The sequence below is a fragment of the Glossina fuscipes genome, unplaced genomic scaffold (assembly GCF_014805625.2).
Source record: "Glossina fuscipes isolate IAEA_lab_2018 unplaced genomic scaffold, Yale_Gfus_2 1, whole genome shotgun sequence".
Lineage (NCBI taxonomy): Eukaryota > Metazoa > Arthropoda > Insecta > Diptera > Glossinidae > Glossina > Glossina fuscipes.
The window spans coordinates 30,198,243-30,223,210 of record NW_023998415.1 but is presented as its reverse complement, the minus strand read 5'-3'; the positions used below and the strand labels follow the sequence as shown (position 1 = coordinate 30,223,210).

General features: G+C 33.4%; 3 protein-coding genes across 8 annotated transcripts; 1 reads left to right on the top strand and 2 right to left on the bottom strand.

The window, feature by feature from the left end:
- Positions 1 to 47: 47 nt before the first annotated feature.
- LOC119632624 (exocyst complex component 7-like) lies at positions 48 to 1,081 on the bottom strand. The gene is made up of 4 exons (XM_038025614.1): positions 1,057 to 1,081; positions 937 to 998; positions 681 to 846; positions 48 to 622 (listed from the first exon to the last, which is right to left on the bottom strand). The coding sequence occupies exons 2-4, from the start codon at positions 988 to 990 to the stop codon at positions 48 to 50; spliced, it is 795 nt and encodes a 264-aa protein (XP_037881542.1). The 5' UTR covers positions 991 to 998; positions 1,057 to 1,081.
- A 5,227-nt stretch (positions 1,082 to 6,308) lies between these two features.
- Positions 6,309 to 12,784, top strand: LOC119645335 (DEAD-box ATP-dependent RNA helicase 20-like). Its single transcript, XM_038045482.1, has 4 exons — positions 6,309 to 6,391; positions 7,222 to 8,528; positions 10,333 to 10,511; positions 10,586 to 12,784. Coding segments are annotated over exons 1-4 (1,977 nt in total). The 5' UTR covers positions 6,309 to 6,389; the 3' UTR covers positions 11,075 to 12,784.
- Positions 12,785 to 13,565: 781 nt separating this feature from the next.
- On the bottom strand, positions 13,566 to 22,469 carry LOC119631983. 6 transcript variants are annotated; one of them, XM_038024640.1, is made up of 7 exons: positions 22,232 to 22,469; positions 21,897 to 22,074; positions 19,429 to 19,559; positions 16,109 to 16,292; positions 15,969 to 16,011; positions 15,001 to 15,909; positions 13,566 to 14,933 (listed from the first exon to the last, which is right to left on the bottom strand). In XM_038024640.1, exons 3-7 carry the CDS (start codon positions 19,505 to 19,507, stop codon positions 14,691 to 14,693), a joined length of 1,458 nt encoding a protein of 485 aa, XP_037880568.1. In that variant the 5' UTR covers positions 19,508 to 19,559; positions 21,897 to 22,074; positions 22,232 to 22,469; the 3' UTR covers positions 13,566 to 14,690. The 6 variants fall into 6 exon arrangements, with proteins under 6 accessions (XP_037880568.1, XP_037880563.1, XP_037880565.1 ...); XM_038024635.1 differs by having other exon boundaries at positions 13,568 to 14,933; positions 15,969 to 16,026; positions 22,232 to 22,467; XM_038024637.1 differs by having other exon boundaries at positions 13,568 to 14,933; positions 15,969 to 16,026; positions 21,897 to 21,951; positions 22,232 to 22,467.
- Positions 22,470 to 24,968: the final 2,499 nt, after the last annotated feature.

The window sequence follows — 24,968 nt, the reverse complement described above, 5'->3', positions numbered from 1 at the left end:
CTACTACAATTCTCTTCTATTATTACATAAATAAGTTTTAGTACTAACTATATTACGGACGAACATTTACTGAAACGCTCTTTGCAAGTCAGGCACGTACTCACCAATGCTTCGTTGCCCCAACTATTACTTTTTTGATGGTCTTTTAAGTGTTGTAATGAACGTAGAACTACTTCCCCTCTCTCTGTAGAATAAATCATAGTATATTCAAATCTCAAATTCTGTTCCAGCCAGTGGGAGATAGTAAACAATTCCTCACGAGTACTTTGAGATAATTGACGAAATGAGGTAAACTCATCACTAGACGAATCATCTTCAATATAAATTAGATCTAGCAATTCTACCGGCTTAAGAGCACTGCCATTCTTTTTTAAAAGCATCCTGTAGTGATTATTGAGGCTTTCGCAGCCGGTATTGAAAAGACTTGTGACGTTTTCCAATTCCACACTTTGGGAATTGTGATGGAGAAAATACTCCATAGCTGAACGTAAACGGCCCAAAGCTTCCAAGAAAACGCCAACGTTACCTTCAGTAGGACCTTGATGTACCAAATTACATACCTCCTGTGACACATCATAATGAGCTAAAACGGTTTCCAAACAGTTCAAAGTTGCTTCCAAATCTATAAAAAAAATTGAACTTTTCATTCTTTATATGGTATTTTTGATGACTTCACCAACTTTGTTGTCGTTTTTGTAACTGCTCAGTTTCTTGATAGACAGGCAATATGCTTTGCTCCAATTTCCCCAAGCGTTGTTCGAATACTTTAAGTATTTCAGACATTTGTGTAGATAAATCATGATATTTTTCGACTCTTTCTTTAAGTAACACAGAGTTGGATGTTTCCTATTGATTGGATTAACAATGTCAACAAACAATGTTTAAACATGAACCATATGTCTGCCATATACGAAAGATAATAACAGATGGAGGTACCTTTTCCAATTTGGAGTGGGCTTGCAAGCTACTGTCCAAACTGCTCATATTCATTTTTAGTGCTATTCAGTTATAATACATAACTCAGTACAAAAAATCGGTAATATTTCAATTGCTTACTTGCGTATGAATAACAAACTATCCACAGTTAACAGCTGAGTAATCATTGTGCTGCATAATACATTTAAGCGATATTTTGTTTGCGAGACACGGAAATGAAACGTATTAAAGACCGTAACGTAAAAACAAAATACAAAGGACAAAAATGAATTGGAATGCATATAATATTTACACATGAATTACGAAATATGAATGTTTAAAATTCGTAAGATATATTTAACATCATACCTCATTTTTGAATTTTCATAGCGAAATTAATTTTTAAAATAAATTATCCATATCTGAAAAAAAAACTAAATTATCTAAAGAATGCATCCAAGGAGAACTTAGTGGCGTGTTTTCCACAGATCGTTTCAGAATCCAGTAACTCTAACAGTACCAACCCTGTGAAACCTAATATTTATTATGTACGTGCAAGATGAGAGCCCATAGATAATAAAAACGAACACTGTGTCATTTGTTATTTCCTTGGGCTAGAATTTGGAAGAAATTCGCCCTACTTCTTACTATCACTGCGTACAGTGTAAAAAAAGAAAGGAGAATGTCAAATGTCTATAAGCTTTATCAGAAATAAATTATTCATTACAGACACTGCTGCCCAAAAACAAATATGTTAAGTTATGGATAATTTGAAAATATGAAATGATTGAGAAACTTCATGGCAAAGGGCATTCAAAACAGTCTTCCTTCAAAGAGATCCCTTTAACTAATCGAGTTATAGCCTTAATTACTGCCCCAAAAAGCAAGCAGAAAACTGAGAGCTTCAACGCTGATGTGAATAGAAATGTAAATCCGAAATGTATAAAAATTTCCAATGTAATATATATATCTTTTAGCATATGTATATGCTAAAATACGTCTTATAAATATCGCAAAGGCATATATATGCATATATGCATATATATATATATCTGCATATATGCATATATATATATATCTGCGACCTAAATGTATGTAAAATTGAATTTGAAACTTGGTTTATTTGTCAAGTATAACAGAGGCGTAGCCAAATAGACGAGATCTTATACAGTAGTCATACAAGCGAAGGATGTGCTCTCTCTTTCCCATGAAGATTTCATATTGCGTAGTGACTTTAATGTTGATTTGCAACTTAGTTCTAAGTTCTTTTGCTTTTCATATGATCAATTCTTATTGTGGAGACTATTTAACCGTGAAATGTTTTTTCTTGCCTTTAACATAAAATTAAATTGCAACACCGACTATCTTTTAGCACTACTGATATAAAGCACCACAATGGTTAGTAACGCCTTTCTCAAAATCTGCTGGTATAATGTTCAACGACCATGACCCAATAAAGACGTATATCGTTAATTTTTTAAAATCGCTTTACTATAAAACTGATGTTGAAGGGCCAATTAGACCTCAAGCAAGCAACGGGGCATATAAAAGTAGGAAAATTTGCCACAATTCGATCAATTGAGAAGTTTTCTGAAAATGTAGATATAAGCTGTAACTATTACAACTGATATAAAACTATACTAAAGATAAAGCTAGGCATCCATATTCCATCCAAAGTACTATGGAAAAATGTATAGAAAAAGAGTCAACCACTGTGTGATCTTAGCTCCTATGGATTAAACGAATACGTGCTAAAGTGACACGGCATACATAAAAATTAAGAGACATTAAGAGACCAGGTATGGCAAGCCATGCATTGTATAGTGCCTGACACTGTCACCCACGATTTATTCAGTATTAAGTTTTTAAAACTGTTTTATTTTTATTTTATCATTGACTCATTTACTGAATCATGTAATGATAACATATACAATTCCGGACACTTGGAAAATAGCGATTATAACCCTTATCGAGAACTCCACTCTCCAGAAATTTTCGCCCTATTAGTATACTTATTGCTGCATCGAAATGCTTTGAATATTCGTGTACTGGTTAGGTGAAGTGTTCATTATGGAAGCGCAAGCGAAATCGAGCGAAGATCCGGAAACGTTTGTGCGACACTGCATAACATTTGCGCCCACTAAAAAGAGGGAGGATATCATTTGAATTTTTCAGGCGACCTATCAAGATGATGGTGTTGATGTGTATGTGGATGCACCACAATTGATGCAGTTGGATGAAGAAGTTTTAAAATTGCTGGCACGAAATTTATAAACAACAATCTTAAAAATATGAATAATTTTTAAACTTGTACCTCGCACAAAAATTTACATAAAAATTAAATAAATACCGAAAAAATATAACTTTTAATATACTGGATCTTCCTTTTATTTATTCATATATGAGCATAAAAGAGAAAAGTATTTCGCGTACAAGAATGGAAGAGAAAACTTAATATAATGATATGAATTAATTACTATCAATATATTATAACAGAATTGTTAACGTTCAGTTTTATGGAAAATCTGTAAAAAAGAATATATTATAAATTAAATAAATTAAAATGTTTGAGTTGATTTTAATATGCTTTTTTATTAGACACGTTTAGTTTTATTTATGTTTTACTTGGACTAGAATTCAAAAAACTAGTGTTTTTGATCGATGCCAAACAGGAACTGACTAATGTGATGTGTGGATTTTACACCGTGGGAAACCTATAGGTTGACCAATTATCTACAGTCAGCATTTTTAATAGTTTAACGAAACCGGACAAACTGCGAATAGTAGAGTACAATGAGTTCAAATAGCAGCCGTTGTTTATGAAATCTTATATTTATTATTGAATGACTAACAATCGATCAGAATTGCCTCCCAAAAAAGCTTTGACAGTGTACAAAGCATTCGCCAGATCTAAGATCGAATTTGCACATGCATACATACATCCTGCAATTTTCGAAAATATATTGAGAGACGTATTCAAATGTTGGAAAATAGAATGTTAAAACGTTGTATTCGACTTATCCCCTCAACATTTCAATATATTCTCAAGGTCATTTTTGGTGAATGGTCTGGCAAAAAAGCTCTTTTTTGGTGTGCTAAGGAGTTAATTACCATCAAGACAATGAATCGACGAAGCAAACTGTCAATCTATCTTGTATGATGATCTCATGTTAAGAAAAACTTCTTCTGTATTACAACAACGGCTACGATATATATGCGACTGACAGTTCCGTCGGACATACTGCATCTGGCTTCTCGGTGAAGCATCTATCTAAAACAGTGCTTTAAGTCAAAATCACGAGGGAACTTTCCTCCACTTTTAGTGAATTGCTTGCCATGAGACATGCTGTTAAGGTGGCTATTATGAATGGTCATAAAAAATTTGTCGTTTTTTCTTATAGTAAGTCAGCTCTGCTTGTAATAAAGAAAACGTATGCAGATAATCAATATGTATTTGACATATACAGGATGTTATATGAACCTCAAGTGGATGACTGTCATCTGGACTGGATACATGGTCACTACGGTTTATTTTTAATGAAAAAGCTTAATTTCATTCAAAAAGAGATCAATTGGATGGGACAATTTCGTTCATCGAAAATACTTCCAATGAAACAAAAGGGGGAATTTGTAATCCGCTCAACCTTTCCATAACTAAATGATGAACTTAAAAAGATTCCGCGTGCCAAGTTCAATCGCCTTTTCTACAAAATAAATTCCACATTTAACTTTAAACCCTTATCAGAGGCTTCTTTTAATACCTGGGAAATCAAAATTCTTTATGGACTAATGAGTGGCCACTCTTATGATAAAGTGTGTTTAAAAAAAATTTGGTGCTCTACCATGTTATGTTATGTTTGTGAGGTTTGTAATATTAGCGAGTCTGTTGGACATCTAATTTTCAGATGTCACAGGCTAGACGGTATTAGAAGATCTTTCGTTCTTTTCAGATTATATAGTGGACTCCCTTTCCCAATCGCTTTGCAGCAAAAAACGTGTGTCATTTTGGGGAACTCACTTGCTTCATTAGAAAAGCGAATTTTTCTTTTTAATTGGCGATAATTTTTTTTGTTTTGTTTTTTTTTTTACGTTCAATCAGAATTTATCTCTAAAATATTTTTCTTTTTCAGCCAAAGTTTGCAGCACTATTCCTACATCACTTTGAACCACTCAAGAATCTACAATTACCCGTAACTTAATCGGCTCTAGTGTATCACGGCCGCAATCTTTTTATGGTTTTTCATATATGTTTCTTGCAAATAATGATTACATTTTATTACCTGGACGTATAAGCTACAAACCTTTTAACATGACATCCAAAAAAAAATTTGTACAAGGTAAGTAAATTAATTCTTCTCTTCAAAAAGCTTGCAATCAATTGTGTATCATCAACTTCGAGATATATAAAGGTTAGTAAAAATTCCATTTTTCAAAAATATAAGTTAGGCTTTTATATATTTCAAAATCGATTATGTAATTTAATAGAACAGCGACCATACGAATACCATACTGAAAATGGAAGTGGGTCCACTACGACAATCCCAAGCGCAAAAAATCATGAGTTAGTTTAGGAAAACCGCCCACATCGACACCGAAACGGAATATTCATGGCCATAAGGTTTTGCTGCGCATATGGTGGGATCAGCAATGTGTAGTGTCTTACGAGCTACTAAAACTGAATGAAATCGGATGTTTTTGCAGATGTCTATCCACGTCAATTGAATACATTGAGCGACATACTGTTGCAAAAAAGACCAGTAATAGCGGCTACAATGGCTACCACAGGAATTGACTGAAAATGCCATTGTGGCCACTTGTTGCAAAAATTGCTAAGAATACATTATTGCAGCTTGAATAGGCAGCTTTGCTGCATCCAGCGTACTCAACATACTTGATGGCTTTTGAATAGCACTTATTTAGATCGATGCAGCATGGCATCACTAGCATGCGGCTTCACAAACTTGGAGAAGTGCGAAAATCGTTCGATGATTGGATCGCTGCAAGCCAAAATAACTCTCACACAAATGGTTCTCAGGGTACGCCTTTGATATGAGAGCTACTTGACTAAATTTGTCAAATTAAAATATTGTCTATGCAAAATTGATATCTAAGGTAAGGTGTTATATTAAGATTTATCCACATATAAAGTTTTTCCAGTCTTCAATTTTTTTATTCTTAGCATTTTTAAGCAATCAACTCATTTTTTCTTGAAATAAATAACTCTTTTAAGAAATTGTGAATAGAATTTAAGTCAATATTATAGCATTTTTAAAAAGTAGAAGAAGATGAAACAAATGATAGACACTTTTTGTGAATTATTCATTTTTTGAGTTAACATGGCATCTCTGTGAAAATGGAATTTTATTATACAGGAATTTTTCATACGTAAGAGTTGGTGAAAATTTTGTGCTCAAGCAGAAAAAATACTATTAAAAATACTAAAACTATTTAAAAATCTTTAAATATATTAAAAAATGTAAGTAGTCGTATATTTAAGTAATGATAGCAAAGAATAACTAAAAGTTGCTGTAAACTCGAAGGCAAAACGTAGTTTTTTTTTACAACCTTTACATGAAATTTAAAAAACAAAATGTCGGACAGAAAACTTATAAGCGAAAAATCGATACTTATAAAATTTGATGCGTCACTCATACCAGACATCTACATACACACACAGGCTAATGTACGAAGAAATCGGAAGAATTGGTTCATCCAAATATAGCATGTTCTTCTTTAAACATCATAGTTTTTTTGTTTGCTTGTCATAAACTTTTATTAACAAAAGCCCCGAGTCTTGCACTATGAAGCTGCAGTAGCTTCTATAGTATCAGTTGGGCAAAATTGCACCAAAAGTTAAAACCTTTCGTAGAAAAATAAATTCCGTATTATATTAAAATGTTATCTCTAAATATAATATTAACGATTACTTCTGGTGTTTGAGGAAGAAATTTCAAATCTGAAAGGAACGATAAAAAAAAAAAAGCTAACAACAAAAGGCATTCAATTTCCAAAGATTATATGAATATTTTTTTGTATAGCGAAACTCTCAAAGCGAACCAATTACTGTCAGAAAATGAGACCTTTGTAAAATATGCTCTCGTCTTCAAATAATCTAAAAGTGTATGTCAGTAGGCAAAGTCAGATTAAATTTTCATTGCCCTTGTCATATGTCGCAGGCAACGTTTTCCAAAAGTTCAATTTGCTCGAAAACTGTGATAAATACAATACAGTTAGTGATTTCGTACAACTGTGCTGCCCTATTTGTCGCTTTTATTTGATATAGATTTTTTTTCAATTCTGTTTTAGGTTTGACAATCGTGGGGATAATCGCTCAATGAATCGTGGAGGCTTTCGTGACCGTCAACAGCACGGCGGCGGTGGCAGCGGCCGTGGAGGTCCTGTTCGTGGCCATAATATGTCTCATCAGAGAGCTACTCCATATTCTCGACCCCAGATGGATCATCGTCGGGATAATGAACGTCAGTCGTATGACTCTAATTCCCTTAGAAATGACGACACGCCTAATATTATTTGGTCAGAAATTAGTTTGACTCCCTTCAAAAAGAATTTCTATACTCCTTGTGCCAGTGTTAAAGATCGCTCGCAATCGGACGTGGACAACTTTCTAACTAACAATGAAATTACTTTAAAGGGCAGTAGCATTCCAATGCCTAGTTTTGAATTTAACGAGGGTGGTTTTCCCGACTATGTGATGACTGGTATTAAGAAGTTGGGCTTTGCTAAGCCCACTGCTATACAAGCGCAAGGTTGGCCAATCGCTCTTAGTGGGAGAGACATGGTGGGTGTGGCTCAAACTGGTTCGGGTAAAACCTTAGCCTATGTGTTGCCAGCCGTGGTTCATATTAATAATCAACCACGTTTGGAGCATAGCGACGGTCCAATCGCTTTGATTCTAGCACCCACACGTGAACTAGCTCAGCAAATCCAGCAAGTAGCCAACGAATTCGGCTCCCAAATTCAAGTGCGTAATACATGCATTTTTGGAGGCGCTCCTAAGCAACCCCAATCGCGGGATTTGGAGCGAGGAGTCGAGATCGTTATAGCTACTCCTGGTCGATTGATTGATTTTCTGGAGCGTGGCGTAACTAATTTACGACGTTGTACATATTTGGTATTGGCTGAAGCCGATCGTATGCTTGATATGGGCTTCGAGCCTCAAATACGTAAGATTATTAAGCAAATCAGACCCGATCGCCAAGTGCTAATGTGGTCTGCCACCTGGCCAAAAGAAGTGCGCAATTTGGCTGAAGAGTTTCTTGATAACTACATACAAATCAATATAGGCTCACTGACGTTGTCTGCTAATCATAACATTTTGCAAATTGTTGATGTGTGCGAAGAGGCTGAAAAGACCAATAAGTTGAACAAATTGTTGGGAGAAATATCTTCTGAAAAAGATACCAAAACAATTATATTTGTGGAAACCAAAAAACGTGTTGATGAAATAACGCGTTCAATCTCACGTCAGGGCTGGCGAGCCTGTGCTATACATGGTGATAAGTCTCAACAAGAGCGTGATTATGTATTGACTTCGTTCCGCAATGGCCGCAGTTCGATCCTCGTGGCTACTGATGTGGCCGCTAGAGGACTAGGTAAGATTTTTGTTAATGATTGACATGAGCCACTAGCTTGTTGTGTTGCAAACACTGTTTTCTTGAATATGATGGCGGGCGAGTGATGGTGTGGATGAAATGCTATAAAGGAATTCTTTCATTATTTTATATTTGATTCGTGTCTGTATTTTACAGGATGAATCGAAACCCAACACCTGCCACCGCGAGAGATCTTCGTGTAATTTCTTTCTTTTTGTTTTTCCGTAAGAAGAAAAAATTCTCTCCGCCACCACCACCATTTGAGTGAGGGAAGGAGGAGATCGAATTCGTTCGTATTGCGCAATAACATAGATAAGCCCGTTCTTTTCCTTTGGAGAAGAACAGTCTCGTTTTTCATCTGCTACTTATAATAATAACTTTTGTTTAGGTTGTATGGTGTGGGTTAAATAATGAGGAGAATAATTTTTTCCATTGACCATTGCTGGTTAACTATTGTATGTCGTATTTTATGCATTATTATTGTTGATGTTCTATACGTAGTAATGTTGATATGCAACATCACCTTTTTAGACGGTCAGTCAAGGCAGCCTAAGAAAGTAAAGGTTATGCGATATGTCTATGCATCAAATGCTTATAAAGCGAATTTTGTTTGCGCGAAAATTTTTAGTCTTCTCTTGTTCTGGTCCTGTCTGCTTCCTGTGGATTTTGGTTGCCATTCAATTGGTGTCTTTGTCAAGCGGGATTTTTTTTTTTTTTTTGTCTTTTTGTTGGAATTTTTTTTTTTTTTTTTTTTTTTTTTGTTAAAATAGTGGCCCTTACACGTTTTTGACTGGCTTCTGAATTTGATTTTCTTACTCTTGATTTATATACGTACGTATATTTCCTGATTTTCTAAGAGGATTAGGAAAACAATTTCTTATTGTATTTGGTATGTGAACAAAAATAATATCTCATCATTATATTATGAAATGGACTTCGATTTTTTTTGTCATATTTCAGTTTAGTTTTTCGTTTAGTTTTTTGTTTTTTTTTATGCTTTTGCCTAATCTCGGAAGCGAAAACTTTCTCTGTGTCTATTCCCAATTGCTGGCAACAGCCTACTGCTTTATTTATTTAGTTTTTAGATTATTTCCTCTAGTAACAGACACAAGAAAAGAGAAGATATTCTATTTTTACAGTTTTAAAATTAGTTCTATTTTTAGCCCTTCGGAGCTGGGTAAGTACTTTAAATAAATTATCAACAATTCGAACACAACAATGTTGATGTGATTAATCTAAATTTTAAATCAAATAAGCTTTAAGAGATTTTTTATGTTTAAGTTTCTAAATTGAAATTCAAAAGAAAAAAAAATTATATGGAAACAACAACAATAACACAAAAGCAACTGAAGGCATCCGTTGTTCAACGTTGTTGTTGCTATCATTAAAATTGGTCTCTTTATTATGAATTCATTTATGTACATCTTTGTAAAGGTCGAGGTCCACTACTTGTGCTTTAAAAATATTACAAAAAAAAAGAAGAAAAATGAAAAAAAAAAAAACTTAAAACACAAATTTTATATTTTGATGTGGATGAATAAATTTTTGTTCCAATTATTCTGTTAAACAATCAAACACATACATATATGTATGTATATACATATATTTATATATATACACGCACACTAAGTATTATGTAAAGGTATTAAGTAGTAAACGCAGTTGTTTTACATATGTCTATAGAAGTTTTCTTCTCGGTTTTAACGTAATTAATTTCTATTCCTCCTCGCCCATAATGTAAATGCAATCAATCAAAATTTGTCGCTATGTATGACTACTGTGTGTGCATACGACGCAAACACAGATGTCGATGATGTGAAATTTGTCATCAACTATGATTATCCATCCAATTCTGAGGACTATGTACATCGGATTGGGCGTACTGGACGCTCGAATAATACGGGAACGGCATACACGCTTTTTACTACGGCCAACGCTAACAAAGCCAATGATTTGATACAAGTTCTAAGAGAAGCTAAACAGGTAAGTGTGTAGTTAGCGAGACACGGTGATGATAAAATTTTCTTGCACATAAAAAATTATTTTTATTCACTTAGGTTATAAATCCACGTTTAGTGGACATGGCATCGCATTCAAAACGTGGTAACGGAGGCCGTTCCAACAATTCCGCTGGCTATCAAAAGTATTCTCATGGAAATCAGTCAAATTCGAACGGAAATTATAATAATCGTCAGCAACAACAACAGCCAAGAGCTACTTATGGAAATTATGCTGCACAACCACACCAACAGCAATATCCATCTCAAAACGGTGGTAGATATCATAGCACAAACGCCCCACACGCCATGGCACGTGCAAATGGTCAATTGTCTCGTTTCTCTTCGTCTGCTCCAAATTCCTATGATAATGTCGCTGGTAATTCCCTTGATAATCACAAGAAGTCTCGTTTTAATCAACCGGCTCCCTATCCTTATAATACTCACTCATCAACATCATCGTATGCCGTTCCCTCTGCTTCCGTTTCGGCCGCTGGAACCAATGACATGTACGCTTATCCTCCACCACCTTTACCAGTTCAAAATTAAATTCCGTCACACAAATTCAAAAGAGAGGCTTTATTAACGCATTAATTATCTCAAAAAGCAGTAAATTTAGACGTAGTATTATTTTTATCTCTCTTAACTTTCTTATAAATTATTGAATTTACTTCAGTTATTTACGCTTTTGTTTTTCCTATCATTAAAATATGTATTGCGGTAACACAAAATACATTAACAATCACCAGACGAACCTAATTACACATTGTCGTTAAACAGAGCAAAACTGAAAACTTACGTAAATTACATATATTTCTTATTATTCCATTATACTATAGATGTTTCAATAAACATCCAGATAATATTAATTAATAATTTTGCTATATTAGTATTTAATCTTTGAATTCCATTTTAAATAAAAATAATTTTTTTTTTCTTTGGAATAAAAGCTCCAGACCATTTTGTTTCTGATTACAGTAGAGAAAGTTATACAGTGTAGGAGAAGACTTTTCAATCTTAGATAAAATGCATTGTGATGATGATTTTCCGTAAGTGACCTAATGCTGTTATTAATAGTAAGAATTCAGTTCAGTCGCTAGTAATAGTTGGATTGACAAACCTTGGGAGATGGCTTTGTCAAGTTTTAGGTTAACATATACGATATTGAATTGTCATAGACTCACATCCATTTTCACTCATAACACGCAGTCAGCGCAACTTACAGCGCTGACGAACGTAAACAAAGTAGACTTGTCCTTCACTAAATCTGCCCGCACTCATACGACGTCTTCTAACAGAATGCCTACTTTTGTAAAATTTTAGATATATAGATGCTATCAAGAATAAAAAAAAAAGAATTAGGAAAAAAAATTAGCCTACAATTAATTGCGGATATTGGGATCGGACGCTTTAAAGAAAATATATACTTGGACGCGATCATTCCTCCACAATAACCCGTGTAGTAGTACATTTTATATAAGACATTAACGTGGAAATTTAATAAAAGTAATGCTGATGGATCAACTGACGTGTACACAATTAATTGACCATAGCTGCTATGTTCAACGAACAGGAGATGAGACGACCTGTCTGTTCAAATGAATTCAAAATCGTAATTATCGTTATTATCTTTGTCTTTGATCCTGACGTACTGAAGAGCAGGACTTTGCCAAAAGAATCGAATTGTCATCTTATATAATGGCTCTACAGTGAGGCAGAGAGAAAAAGAGAAATCGCTTTATTACTATTATTGTTATCAATGGCAAAATATGTGAGCTTTGAAGAACTATGGTGAACCAACGCTCTGATCCCTCGTTACTTCTATGCCGAGGAAGACAATGAGGTAATCCGTCGTGTCCCATATATTTAAGTAAATGAACTATGACGAAAGCAGTAGAAAGCAGCGGCCAATATATCAAAAAACACGTTAAAAGTTTCATAGTCAGTTAAGGCCGCGACTATTAAATACTTTTCTTTATAAAATACCAAAAATTAGACGCTCTTATCGGATAAAGGCTTAATTTCTATGAGAGGTCATGTATGTCATGTAGGGTTCCATGTTCCCAATTTTTGTACAGTTAGTTTTGATGTCTAATTAATGTATTGTTGTGTCAATTATCATCATAATTAAGTAATAATTTGACTTTTTTGCCATAGATGGCAATGATGATCCCATTTCGATCCAAATTTTTCACATCAATTTTCTATATAGCGAAATATGATTACTTAGCAATTCTTGTCAAGTGTTAGCAAATTTTGTCGTTTTTTCAAAATAAGTTTTTATATGGGAAATGGTGATAAAAGTGGTCCGAACCAATTCATTTCGCTTTGCGTTCATCCTTAGATTAATACATGTCTGCATACGAAATTTCATCAAGATATATCGAAAATTACGATCTATAGATTGGACACAAGAATGCATAGAGAAACGGCAGATGGGGCGAACTGAGAGACAATCTTAAATTGATGCAGAAAATGATGAAATGAATCGATCGATATGATAAAAAGTAACTTTAACTCCTTCGCACAAAGTTAACATATCTTATACGGCATGTTGTTGTAGGGCATATTAATATCGATTTTTTAAGATGATGAGGGAATTGTATTCAAGACTTGATTCACAAACTGACACATAAACACTGTTTTTCGCCTAATAAAATTCCTTTTTATCGCTCTAAACGTAATCAATTTTTATTTTATATTCATATTTTCTCCGTTTTTGTGTTTTCAATATAAGAGAAGAACAAAAAAAATGAAAAACCAAAAAAAAAAAAAAAGAAATAAATAACAAAAAGCAGAAAATAAAAAAACTATTTTACATAGAATATATATATATATATGTATATATATATACATATAATCAAAATTAAAATACAATCGTTTGTTCACAATAGAGTAAGTAATAAATAAATATGTATATTTTGTATATATACTATGTGGTTTACTTGTCGTTCCTTTCTTTTAAATATAATATATTCTCATTTAATTAATTATAATGTAATAATAATAATTACACAATAATAATAATAATAATAATAATAAGTATTCTACATTATTTAATTATATTAATTATTAATAAAAATTACTCAAATTACAAATACAAGTACGTTTGATGTGACATTAGAATTAAGAATTATTATTTGCAGTGTGTTGTGCGGATGCACGTACGCATGCGCGCACACAAAGTGATGATGAAAACAATGAATAAATAAATGATTGTTGTTGTTTTTGTTGTTGTTCTACTATACATTTACTGTATGTATGGGGATGTGCATGAGCGTCTTTTTTTTTTTTTTGTTTTATTTTTTGTTTTAAAATATCTAACATTTGATGATGCACTTGAGTAAATATATATTTATTAATTTATTTTTGATGATTTTCGTATTTATTTATTTATTTTTAGTTTTTATTTATTTATTTATTTAATTTTTTTTTTTTTTTTTTTCTGTCTTTTTGCTTATACATTCGTTCGTTCTTCCATCCATTCATTCACTTATTCATTGCGGTGTAAAATGCGTGACAAATGCTTTAGAATTAGTGTTTAGTTGAATAGGACTAATAGAGTATTATAGGTATGTACGTATTGTATGTATGCATGTGTCTACGTGTATATGCATGAGAATGTAAGAGTAGTTACATATTTTCTTTGGTGTTTTCTATTTTTATTTTTTAACCTTAATATGTTAACCGGGGGTTCTTGGGTTAATGACGTCGGTTTGTATGCATGTGTTTATATTATTGATGACTGCTGATATTGTTTCTGAATGCGCGACTAGAGACGTTAAATACACTTTCTAAAATGAGACTAAAAGAGATTTGATGACGATTCGATTCTATGTATTGTGAATATAATCGTTGGCATCTAACAGAAGCCTCCACCTATGGTATGTAAGTATTATTGTATGCCTTGATGTATGCATAATATGTTTGCTTTTATAATCATTGCTTCGATAATCGATAAGCGTATATGCGGTATATGTTATGCATTTGATCGACCACCTCGCTAAATGTATCTCTTTGGTTCATAAGTAGGTTTTTTATATCTTCTTTATCTGTGGCTTTACATTTCTCATTAATTAATTCCATTAAATGTTAACATTTAAAATTTGGCTTTTGTTGTTATTGGTTAGTTTTTGTATGTATTATGATTTCAGTTTTGTAGATATCACGAGAGTTCCTGCGAGAATTGTGTCTCCAGGGTGGGTCTTCGACTTGTTGGGAGGGTGCGACCGGTGATTCCTGTTTGATTACGAATCGGTGGAAGCCCGGGACTACCGTAACCGGTCGCATACAATTGGGGGCAAGAGTCTTTTATCAGTTCCTGCGTTTCGCGCAGTTGTCGCTGCACTTGCGGTGCCAAACGTTGTACACTGATGGCAGGTGGAAATCGATACTCAGTGCTTGGCGGCTATAATATATATACATTTGTAATTTCAGTTGATGCGACAACAATATTGCGATCATTTACAATTTACCTGAACACTTTGCACATTTTCACCGTAATAAGCTGACGCTGATAACGTCGAGGAGGATAACGATTGGTTTTGGCTTTGGGGAGTTTGTTCAAGTAATTGTTGTTGATGCTGTTGTTGTGATATTGCTTGTTGCACATTTTGTTGTTGGGCAGTGGATGCTTGACCATAATACGCTAATTGTAGGGCCATTGCTGACGATTGCGGACCTCTTCCGCCGTTCATATAATTCGAAGTGGTTGCTGTTTGTAGATTTGGCGTAGCGGGGATATATTGATTTTGCATAAGATTAGTCGGCGGGGATGGTTGCATTTGTTGTGCTAACGGACTGGAATTAATTAACATGCGGCCATCAACCAATCTTTTGGGACTTATTTGACTGGATTTACCCAGAAGTGGCGATGAACCAGCTGGAATGGCGAGCAAATATTGTTGTGTTGGTGGTGTATTGGGTGCCTGCAGGATAGCGAGGGCATTGGACGAATTTGCGTTAACAGTAGCCATATTTGGAGTTGCGGCGGATGTTTCAGCCGACATACCGAGCGGCATCTGTGGTAACGCTGCCATTTGATGCAATATACCGGAGTTCATATGTGACAATACCAATGATTTATTGGAAGTTGCCAATTTCAGAGCACCACTGGGTAATTGGCTTCCGGTTATTGAAGTACTCGTTAGAGGTAGAAATTCCGCATTGAGTACTTGAGGTGGTATTCCAGTCGGTAACATGGTTCTGGATGTGGCCAATTGTTTAGCCGGCGTCTGTCGTACAGGCGTTGTTTGCAAGGAACGACTAGCTGACGAACACATCGATGCTGTTAAACTGGCTGATTCCCAATGCTGCACCAAAGCGTTCAGGCGCGCTTCCTCTAAAGCTATTTCAGTTTCACTATTTGAATCGTAATCCGGTCCCTAAAATTGATACGACCAACATATTCACTTGAGATTTTCAGTAATTTATGAGTACGAACCTCCTCAATTTTCTTATCTAGCATCCGAAAGAAATTTTGTTGACTAGTTGATATTTCCCTGAAACATTGATTTGATCAATTCGACATCGAAAAGAAAAAAAAAATAATATTCTTAAGTCAGTTCTAAATGCGATACTTACTGACTTTGCAGCAAAGACAGATTTTTTGCTCGTAACAATGAAACGGATACTTCATCGTCCGATTCCCCCGAATCTTTATTGCTATTATCTTCAGCTTCTTCGTTTTTATCGCGTTCTCGAGTTTGAAACTTTTCCGCATCCTCAATGTGTCCTTCATCTTCGTCCGTTTCGGCATCTGAATCACCTAAAATAGAATTCGGATCTGAATCTTATTCCATAGAACTATATCCCCAACCAACAAACCAATGAAAATGGCAAAAAGTAGGACAAGAATCAATATAATACTAATTCAATATATGTCGTTTGCAAGGACAATGCCACCATTAGTTTATTTATGTCGGAATCGAGATCTTGTCATAGAAGAAAGTCCATTACACACTTTTACACAAAGATCACTATGCTCAAACGCCGATATTATAACTTTGAATTACATTCACTGCGCAATAGAAACAAAAATAACAACAATAATAACTACGTCGGGAGATGGAAACATGCATCTTCCGAATAAATGTTTTCCATGCAAAGTCGTGTTATTTTTTACTTTAAATTTTAAAGAAAAATTTTATTGATCTCAAATTCTCCTTTGTTTATTTATTTATTTTTTTTAAATTAATTTTACAGACCTTTCAAACCCGGAAGAGAAATAATTTCTTGCGTTATATAATTTCCTTCAATTTTTGGCAATTTCGCACTTCAAAGGCAGTTCTAATTTAAGCAGAGCGTTGTGGAAATAGTCTTATGACTTTTGTTCTTTTGCGATTCAGCGAACATCACTTTGAACCTGGAAGGTGTCCGAAACTCATCGGTAAACGTGGGCTATATCTAAACTGTAAGGCACGTAATGGCACAAAAAGATTTCGCAAAAATTTCGATCAGACAGATACTGAAGAACAAATAATTGACGAGCAATTATATAAAAATGAAACCAATTACCGTAGAATAGATAAGAAAAAAGAGCAACCTGAACGAGTTAGTTGAATGAGGAAGAAAATTAGATAAATAGCTATTACGAAACTTTCTAAATCTTTAGCTCAATACGAGGAGGCGTACACAAATTTCATTATGCATTATGTATATACATATAATTCATCAAATAGCGAAACGGAACTGTGCATGTGTGTTTGTGTGAATTTAAGTAAATAGGTGCGGCATTGTGCTAATTAGGAAGAAAAGACTGACAGTCTTTGAAAGTGATGACGAATAATATTGAATTTTTTTACAGCATCGAGCGAGATTTTTTCAAGTCTTGAATTGGCCTATAAACGAAATAATTTCCCCATCACAATATTAATCGTCGCTCAAGAATAGATTCAGTTCAATGAAATTGTGGCTGCTTGTGTTATCCCTAAAATTGACAGACTGGGGAGGAAAACTAAACGGTAATCCCACAAATACTTTTGCATTATCTGATGCATGATAATGCATGAAATGATTCTATTTGACATTCGAATTTCCTTCGAATTCAACTAATAAAGAATATCCATTCATCAATTAATGGAACAGAATTTTCTTAAGACTTTAACATAGCCCTGCTAAGCATTTAAAATATCGGCGGTATGTCGTGTCGTGGATAGTGTCTATCCGAATTAGTAAATATAGCAAACGTTGGTGAGCGCGATTAGAAGAATCTAAAAGTATTCTCCCAACATTGTAAATAAATTAAAGCGCTTCGCTCAAAATCTCTTCTCCCCACCGTAAGCAATAATGTATCAGTTTGCGTTGGCGTATACGTAAAAACTGGTCTTGAATCGTTTCATTTCAGACGTTGGACAGACAGAAGAAATAAATAAAGCTGATTTATCTATATATCTATATATAGAAAATTAGGAATTTCCTTAGAATTTACTTAGCCAGTGATGAAACTTTATTATCATAAATATTGTAATAAATAATTATGATGATGTCTTAACTTGGGGCCATTTCCGCATTAGACACCTGAAAATTATTCCAGACCTTTAACTTTAACTTTAGTTGCGTACGTATTTTCGTTTATCGTCCTTTGTTACTTTGATTATTAATTTAAAATAATTTTGCTGTTGCGACCTAATTTCAATTCTTTTAAATATATATATAGTTATATATATCTTCATGTGTTTGTACATACATATAATTATCTGAAAATATAAAATTTTTGAATCGTTTCAAGTAAAATATCAAGTATTTAGAGATGTATTGATTTCTCAGTGTAACAAGCAACACGACCTTAATTCAATATTCAATTGTTCCTTTAGTTGCAACACTTGATGACAAATCGTACTTATATCTTTTATCTTTTTGCCATCCATGTATTTACGATGCGGCGATGAAAACAATGGAACAATATCCTTTTCCCTTCAATAATGTTTTAAACAAATTAGTGAAAAATAAAATCAATTCAAGAAATAGAAACATTTATAGAATATATAATACTTGCTATTGTTGTTATTATTATTGTTGTTGTTATTGGTCTTTGTTTCTTTCTCTATTGCCTTCGCTCTAATGTGTATTCCATAGAATGTGTCCTTCGAGCTACGTAACAGCTGAAAATGGGAACGAGGCAAATGAACCAGCAATTACAATAAAACTACATATACATGCATACATACGTAGCCACCCGCCCTCCCGCCTACACACCCCAATAGATTTGTAAGCACATTGTGCCAAGCGAATAGAGATTGTCGCAAGTAATAGAAAGAGTTGATTCAAACTTAAACGAAAATACGGGGGGGGGCGGGGGGAAATACCGAGAAAGAGAGTCAGAAAGAGCGAGCGGAAGACGGATGTGAAGGGCGAAGAGAGTGTGTTGCACGCGTGCATTAGTGTTTAGGTAGCTAGTTTCCTTGTAGACATTCAGGTCTATTGATATTGCTATTAGACTGTCTGAGGATAATTTTGTAACATGTTGATTGTCGCACGGTCCACGCATATACGTTCAAAGGATAAAAAATCTCTGCTACAAAGCAAAAATCAAACAGTTATCGTAGCATAGTCAATTGGCGGCGAGTGTGCTCGTTACGAACAGGTGGTGGTACTTTATATTATATGTGTGAAGATGATAATATATATCCTTTGCACAATTGAAGAAAAGCAACAACAATCATAACAACAAACGTACAATGAGTGACTATTTAATATGGCTGTAGTTTTATTTTTATACAAATGCATACTTTCACATGTGCGTCGAAAAATCTGTGGCTGAATAAGGTGTTCTTGTCATTAGTATTGGTTGCTTAAATATAATACATACATATAAGCATTAAAAATGCATATATATGTGTAATAAGAATAAACTAAACGGTTAAATGGAGAGGTGGGTGGTGTTTGACGATACAATTACTTACCGTGTCCTCCTTTTTTGCCGTTTGCTTTGCTTTTCGATTTTCTAGGATAAAGATGAATTTTACTTTGTCCACAGCCCATAATATGTGCAACTGACCCTCCTGATCTCGTTTAAACGGTCAATGTGTCTCAACTGTAACGATATAAGACAAAATGATTCCTTGACAAGCTAATATATTTAAGGCCATCGATTATTTCATATTCCTTAAATAACATAATATTCGGGGGTAGAGAATTAGAAAAGAGAAAAAAAAAACAAATATAAATAAATAAATAAAGAAAAAAATCATTCATTATACGTTACACTGGTTAAATTTGGTACGAGAGCATAAGCAATTCTCGTCAATGCCTATTATTAAAGAGGGACGGATGAATTATATAAAACGCACTATCAATTCAAAGTTTCACTCCACCGAAAGTTTGTAAAAATTCACAAAATTTTTCACTTCTTCTCGCTTCAATTTGTATCGTTTAAAATATATTTTTTTCATGTTGGCTTATCTGACTGACAGTCTGTGCTTAATTGTGTATGTGTGATATTTTCTCACTCTCTACTTTACTCTACTCTTATGTTCAACGTTAACGAGCCTTTGAAAGTGAAGTTATTCTTGGCATTTGAAATTTGAAGGAATCTCTGGGATATAAAAGAAAAATAAAAAAAAAGGAACAAAATAAGAAGGAATTGTATCTGCGCACAATGACATAGCACATTAATGAGTTTTAAGCAGTTTACTTGCAATACCATCCAAGTTGATGATAAAATGAGAAACTAGCGAGTAAGAGAGAGAGAGCCAATATTTGTTTCTGTGTGTGCGTATTTATGTGCTGGCCGACACAAGCAAACAGCGAGTTATTGTCACATTTATATGCATAGTGTGGTCAAATGTGTGTGTTGTGTGCCTATGTATGAAAAGACGGAGACAATAGTAGCATAATAGTTGGGGAGGAGATTTGTGACACTACTCACAAAAAAAGCCTAAACGTCAGTAGGCCATAGACACCCTCATCGCCGGACCGACAGACTTCTTAGCCTGTTTGTTTTTTATGTTTTATGTTCTCTATGATTAAATTCAAATTTGATTTATGCCTATTTGTGTGTATTAACTTTAATGCTCATTACATTAACGAACGTGATAATTTTATGTTATTTTTGTTGCTGTCTTTTTTTTTTTTTTCTTCATTTTTCAACTATGTTAATTATACATGAGGTCAGTCGTTAGTCAATTATTATTTGGGGTCGTCAGACGGTCTATTATATTATATTAAGATAAGCCTGTACGCCATGTGTGTATTTTTCAATTTCCAGAGGTTAACGCCTCTTTGGGTGTGCTTGACTTGTATTTGTCGCCACGTTAGTCTGAAAAAACTATTTTTTTTATTATATTATATTTTAATATTTCGTTTAACTAAATTTACCGAAGGAACACCCGCTTTTGAGTAAACATTAATTAAAAAAAAACTTAGCACGCACACGACGACCACGCATCATCAACATCATTATTATTAAAGCAGGAAGAACAATAAAAACAACATTAAGAACAATCGCAAACGAAACAAAAAAAAGTAAATAAATAAATAAAATAATGCAAGGAAACGGCAACAAGAAAACGCACATATATTTTTTTACACATTTTACACATTTTCCGTAAGCATCTTGAAAATCTTGGGAAAAACTAAATTTCTACAAATAAAAATTGAACGGAATTCTCTCCAACATCAAAGCAATATCCCCTCATATATATTCAGCCATAAATAATACCGGCTGTGAATGAGGTTGTTTTTGGTCTCTTTGCTGAGCGAGAGAGAGAGAGAGAGAGCAAGCTTTTTCCCTGGCACCATTAAGCTGAATAGCGTTAATTGAGTTTGCTTTTGAAATAACTACCGTTTTTCACTCTCTTGTTCTCATTTCGGCTCGTAACAAGTGATTTGCTCACGTTTTCATTAATTTCACGTACATTTCGTATATTAGTTCTCTCAGTCTCTCTCTCCCCTTCTCACAATCGTTTATAAAATGTGTATGGATGGAATTGATTTTTCTATTTTTAATAATAAACGTTCGTTGTTTTGTGCATATGAAAATATATAAATTTTTTTAAAGGTTTCTTCTTGTTGTTGTTTATGTCTAAACATATATTATTTTTTATTTGTTGTTGTTCTTATTGTTGCTGTTGTCATAAAAAGAGCACGTTGTTTGTTATCGAGTTAAAGACAATTTGTATTTTTAAGTTTGTTTATTAAACAATAAGAGAATTAAGAAACAAAAATTATATTAAACAGAAACAAATTGACTAACCCCCTTAAACCCGGCCAATTATTGACAATCGTGCGTTCCTCTGTTATTAAATTTTCCTTTTTTGAATGAATATTTTTACATATTATATGATGCACTTTATTTTACTTAAGCATATATATATATATATATGTAAGTTTGTATTTATATTAGAAGTATTTCGTTTCCCAACTAACTTACTTCAATTCGAAACGGTGGTTGGTTGTAACTGACAGTTGTAGTGGTAGGCTTCACACTAGCACAGAAAAATTTGGTCGGTTCATATGTATCAAGATATTAATGCATATATACGTATTCATACACTCATGCTTATGTACATGTATATATATATATATATTTTTACAGCATATATATATATCTATTCATATATGCATATATATATATATATATATATATAATAAATGTATATATATATATATATATATACAAATATATATATATATATAATATATGTATATAGATACGTATAAATAAATATATTCCAATTTTTCACAGGAACTTTAAAACGCACTCACTGTTTAACATGGATGTATGTATATACATGCGTTGTTTACACTCGTTTAACACTGTACGTATATTTATATGTATGTAAAAATAACAATTATTACTTTTGAATGTTTTTCGAATTTCGTTTAGGCATTAAAATATTTATAAATTACTTGTAAATGTCCTATATATTGGATTTAAAACTATTTTTCTTTTTATTAATTGAAAAATAAATAATTACAAAATAAATTTTTATAAAAAAGAAAAAATCTTCCTCTTATTCCCGACGTTTTTAAAGTGAGCGCAGCAATGACCGCTTTACTTGCGTATTTTTATTGATACTGAAAACAAAACAAACCAACAACAAAAAAATTTGTTATATTCAGCAAAATTACTTTACATATATAATCGTAACTTTTCGAAAAGCTAGCTACTGTTTTAAATGCTTATAGGAAAGCTTTGCTTAGCCAAAAGTCCGCTACATTAAAAAGCTATAAATACTTTTGAATAAAATTTTTAAAATTCGCGGCAACATCAATATCAATTGTTCAATGTTTTTGTCAATAAATAATCATTGTCCGCTAAATTTCTTTTTGTTTTTATTTATTTCTTCCTTTTTATTAAGATATATTTATATATATTATGAGAGCGCAAGCCGGTGTAAATAATTTATCCAGAGACGCTAAACCAGGGTTAGGCGCATTGATCCAAAATACGATGTATGTTTAAAAAAAGAAAAAATGACTTTTTACTTTTCTTCAAAAATTTGTATTTATTCACTAATAATTATTGGGTTCCCTTCAGATATAATATATACAAATTTTGCCAGCGCTTCTTCAATCCTGGGAGCAGCTCTGATATGCGCTTTTTAGCCTTGTATCGTCATCAGTTATGACCCTTTCGAGCAAATCTCGATAGTCTTTGATGTCAATCCACAACTCCTGAGCGATACTTACTCGACAGTTCTTTTGGTCACAGTTAGCAAAACCCGAAGAAACTTCGCTGTCACACACAGCCGAATTCTCTGTTAGTGATTTCACCATTCTCCATAGCGATTCTTTTCATCATCTTCATCGGATTCTCTATAAATATATATTAGTTTTTATTTTTATTATTTTTTTTTTTTCACTGCGTGACCAATCGCTCGGGAAATGCCTCCAAAAGGTCGTATTGAAAAGTCTCCGCAGACCTTATGATTGCTTTTCGCTTGGGAACTTCTCAATTTCTACATATTAACTGATCGGATGGACACTTTGATCCGAGGAGAGTGTTTGATTAAACATAAACGTATATAAATGGGTCTTCTTTAAATCAAATTGATTCATAAATGAGATTAATTAATTTATTTAAACACATCAACTTATACTCGAAGGTCGTAAAGTGATGTTATCGCACGTCCCTATGTCAACGACCTTTGACTTAATGAATGCAATATTTCGCTCTTCTGAACTCAATTGCTAAAAAGCTAAGACAAAAAAGAAGAACACGAATATTTAATTTAATTATTGATGTGTTTATGTTTACTGCGCGAACTAGACGTTAGGATAATCTTACTACTTTTAATCCAATGAATTCATTTTGATTTTTTTTTCTTATTCAAGGATCTAATTGATTTTCTTATTTTATGCGGTTGTTTTCGTTATTATTTATCATTATCGTTTCTGTCTATACTTGGCTGCTACTATTATATTATAATTGCAATCAAGGTCTAGCTAAGTGACGACAGCGCACAAGCAAAATATGCCGATTTCCGATTTCCGATATTAATTTCATAATTTCAAAGGTCTCTTGTTAGTCTTGTGCAAATGATAGTGCTAATGAATAAATATCACGTATATTGGGTTGACGAGAAAGTTCTTGCGTATTTTTAAACAGAACATTTGAATTTGAATATGTTTAACGCGTACCTCAACATACGAATGCTGGATGCCGCGTTTCTGTTTAATCGCAAAGTGCCTAGAAAATGCCATTTAACTGCTTTTAGAATGCAATTAATTAAAAATCGTAGCGTAGAAGATATGATTTGCCTGGTATTAGTTTATTGATATTCGTTGCTTGAAATCACGTTCTTTTGCTTTTGCGTAAAGATAAATAAAAATTGAAAAATAAATTTAAAATTTTGAAATTGAATGTTACATAGCGTTTATCCGTAATTTGGCTATATAAAGATGGCATTTTTCTCAAATATTTGTTGAACTTAATGATATGTGATTAAGTTAAAGTCGTTATGGTGGGAGCTATAGTTCGTTTTAATAGCAAATGTAAACGAAAATTGTCATTTAGTTCTGATATCGTCTCCGTGTATTTAGTTGTCGATCGTATAAAACATTGAGTTTACTCTTTTTGTTACACTTACGTTTGCTCGATTCCAAACAGGACTTCTTTCACGTATATTCATATAGCTTCTGACTCGAAATTATATATTCTCTCGCTACTATACATAGTTCCACAATTACGGTAAATAAACTGCCCAAGTTCCACATATACGGTAAATTAACCGCCCGAGTTCCACAATTACGGTAAATATACCGATAGAGTTCCACATATACGGTAAATAAACCGCCCGAGTTCCACAATTATGGTAAATTAACCGCCCTAGTTCCACATATACGGTAAATGAACAGCCCGAGTGCCACAATTATGGTAAATTAACCGCCCGAGTTCCACATATACGGTAAATGAACAGCCCGAGTGCCACAATTACGGTAAATAAACCGCTCGAATTCCACAATTACGGTAAATTAACCGTCCGAGTTCCACAATTAC

What these genes read in the sequence shown, in the direction of transcription:
- LOC119632624 (XM_038025614.1), bottom strand. Translation starts at nt 990, where the DNA reads ATGAATATGAGCAGTTTGGACAGTAGCTTGCAAGCCCACTCCAAATTG. An exon ending in CCCACTCCAAATTGGAAAAG is followed by an intron (nt 847 to 936) that starts GTACCTCCATCT and finishes TCCAATCAATAG; the next exon opens with GAAACATCCAACTCTGTGTT. An exon ending in GTTACAAAAACGACAACAAA is followed by an intron (nt 623 to 680) that starts GTTGGTGAAGTC and finishes TTTTTTTTATAG; the next exon opens with ATTTGGAAGCAACTTTGAAC.
- LOC119645335 (XM_038045482.1), top strand. An exon ending in TGTGGCCGCTAGAGGACTAG is followed by an intron (nt 8,529 to 10,332) that starts GTAAGATTTTTG and finishes ACGCAAACACAG; the next exon opens with ATGTCGATGATGTGAAATTT. An exon ending in TTCTAAGAGAAGCTAAACAG is followed by an intron (nt 10,512 to 10,585) that starts GTAAGTGTGTAG and finishes TTATTCACTTAG; the next exon opens with GTTATAAATCCACGTTTAGT.
- LOC119631983 (XM_038024635.1), bottom strand. Translation starts at nt 19,507, where the DNA reads ATGGGCTGTGGACAAAGTAAAATTCATCTTTATCCTAGAAAATCGAAA. An exon ending in CGGCAAAAAAGGAGGACACG is followed by an intron (nt 16,293 to 19,428) that starts GTAAGTAATTGT and finishes ATTCTATTTTAG; the next exon opens with GTGATTCAGATGCCGAAACG. An exon ending in CTGTCTTTGCTGCAAAGTCA is followed by an intron (nt 16,027 to 16,108) that starts GTAAGTATCGCA and finishes TCAATGTTTCAG; the next exon opens with GGAAATATCAACTAGTCAAC.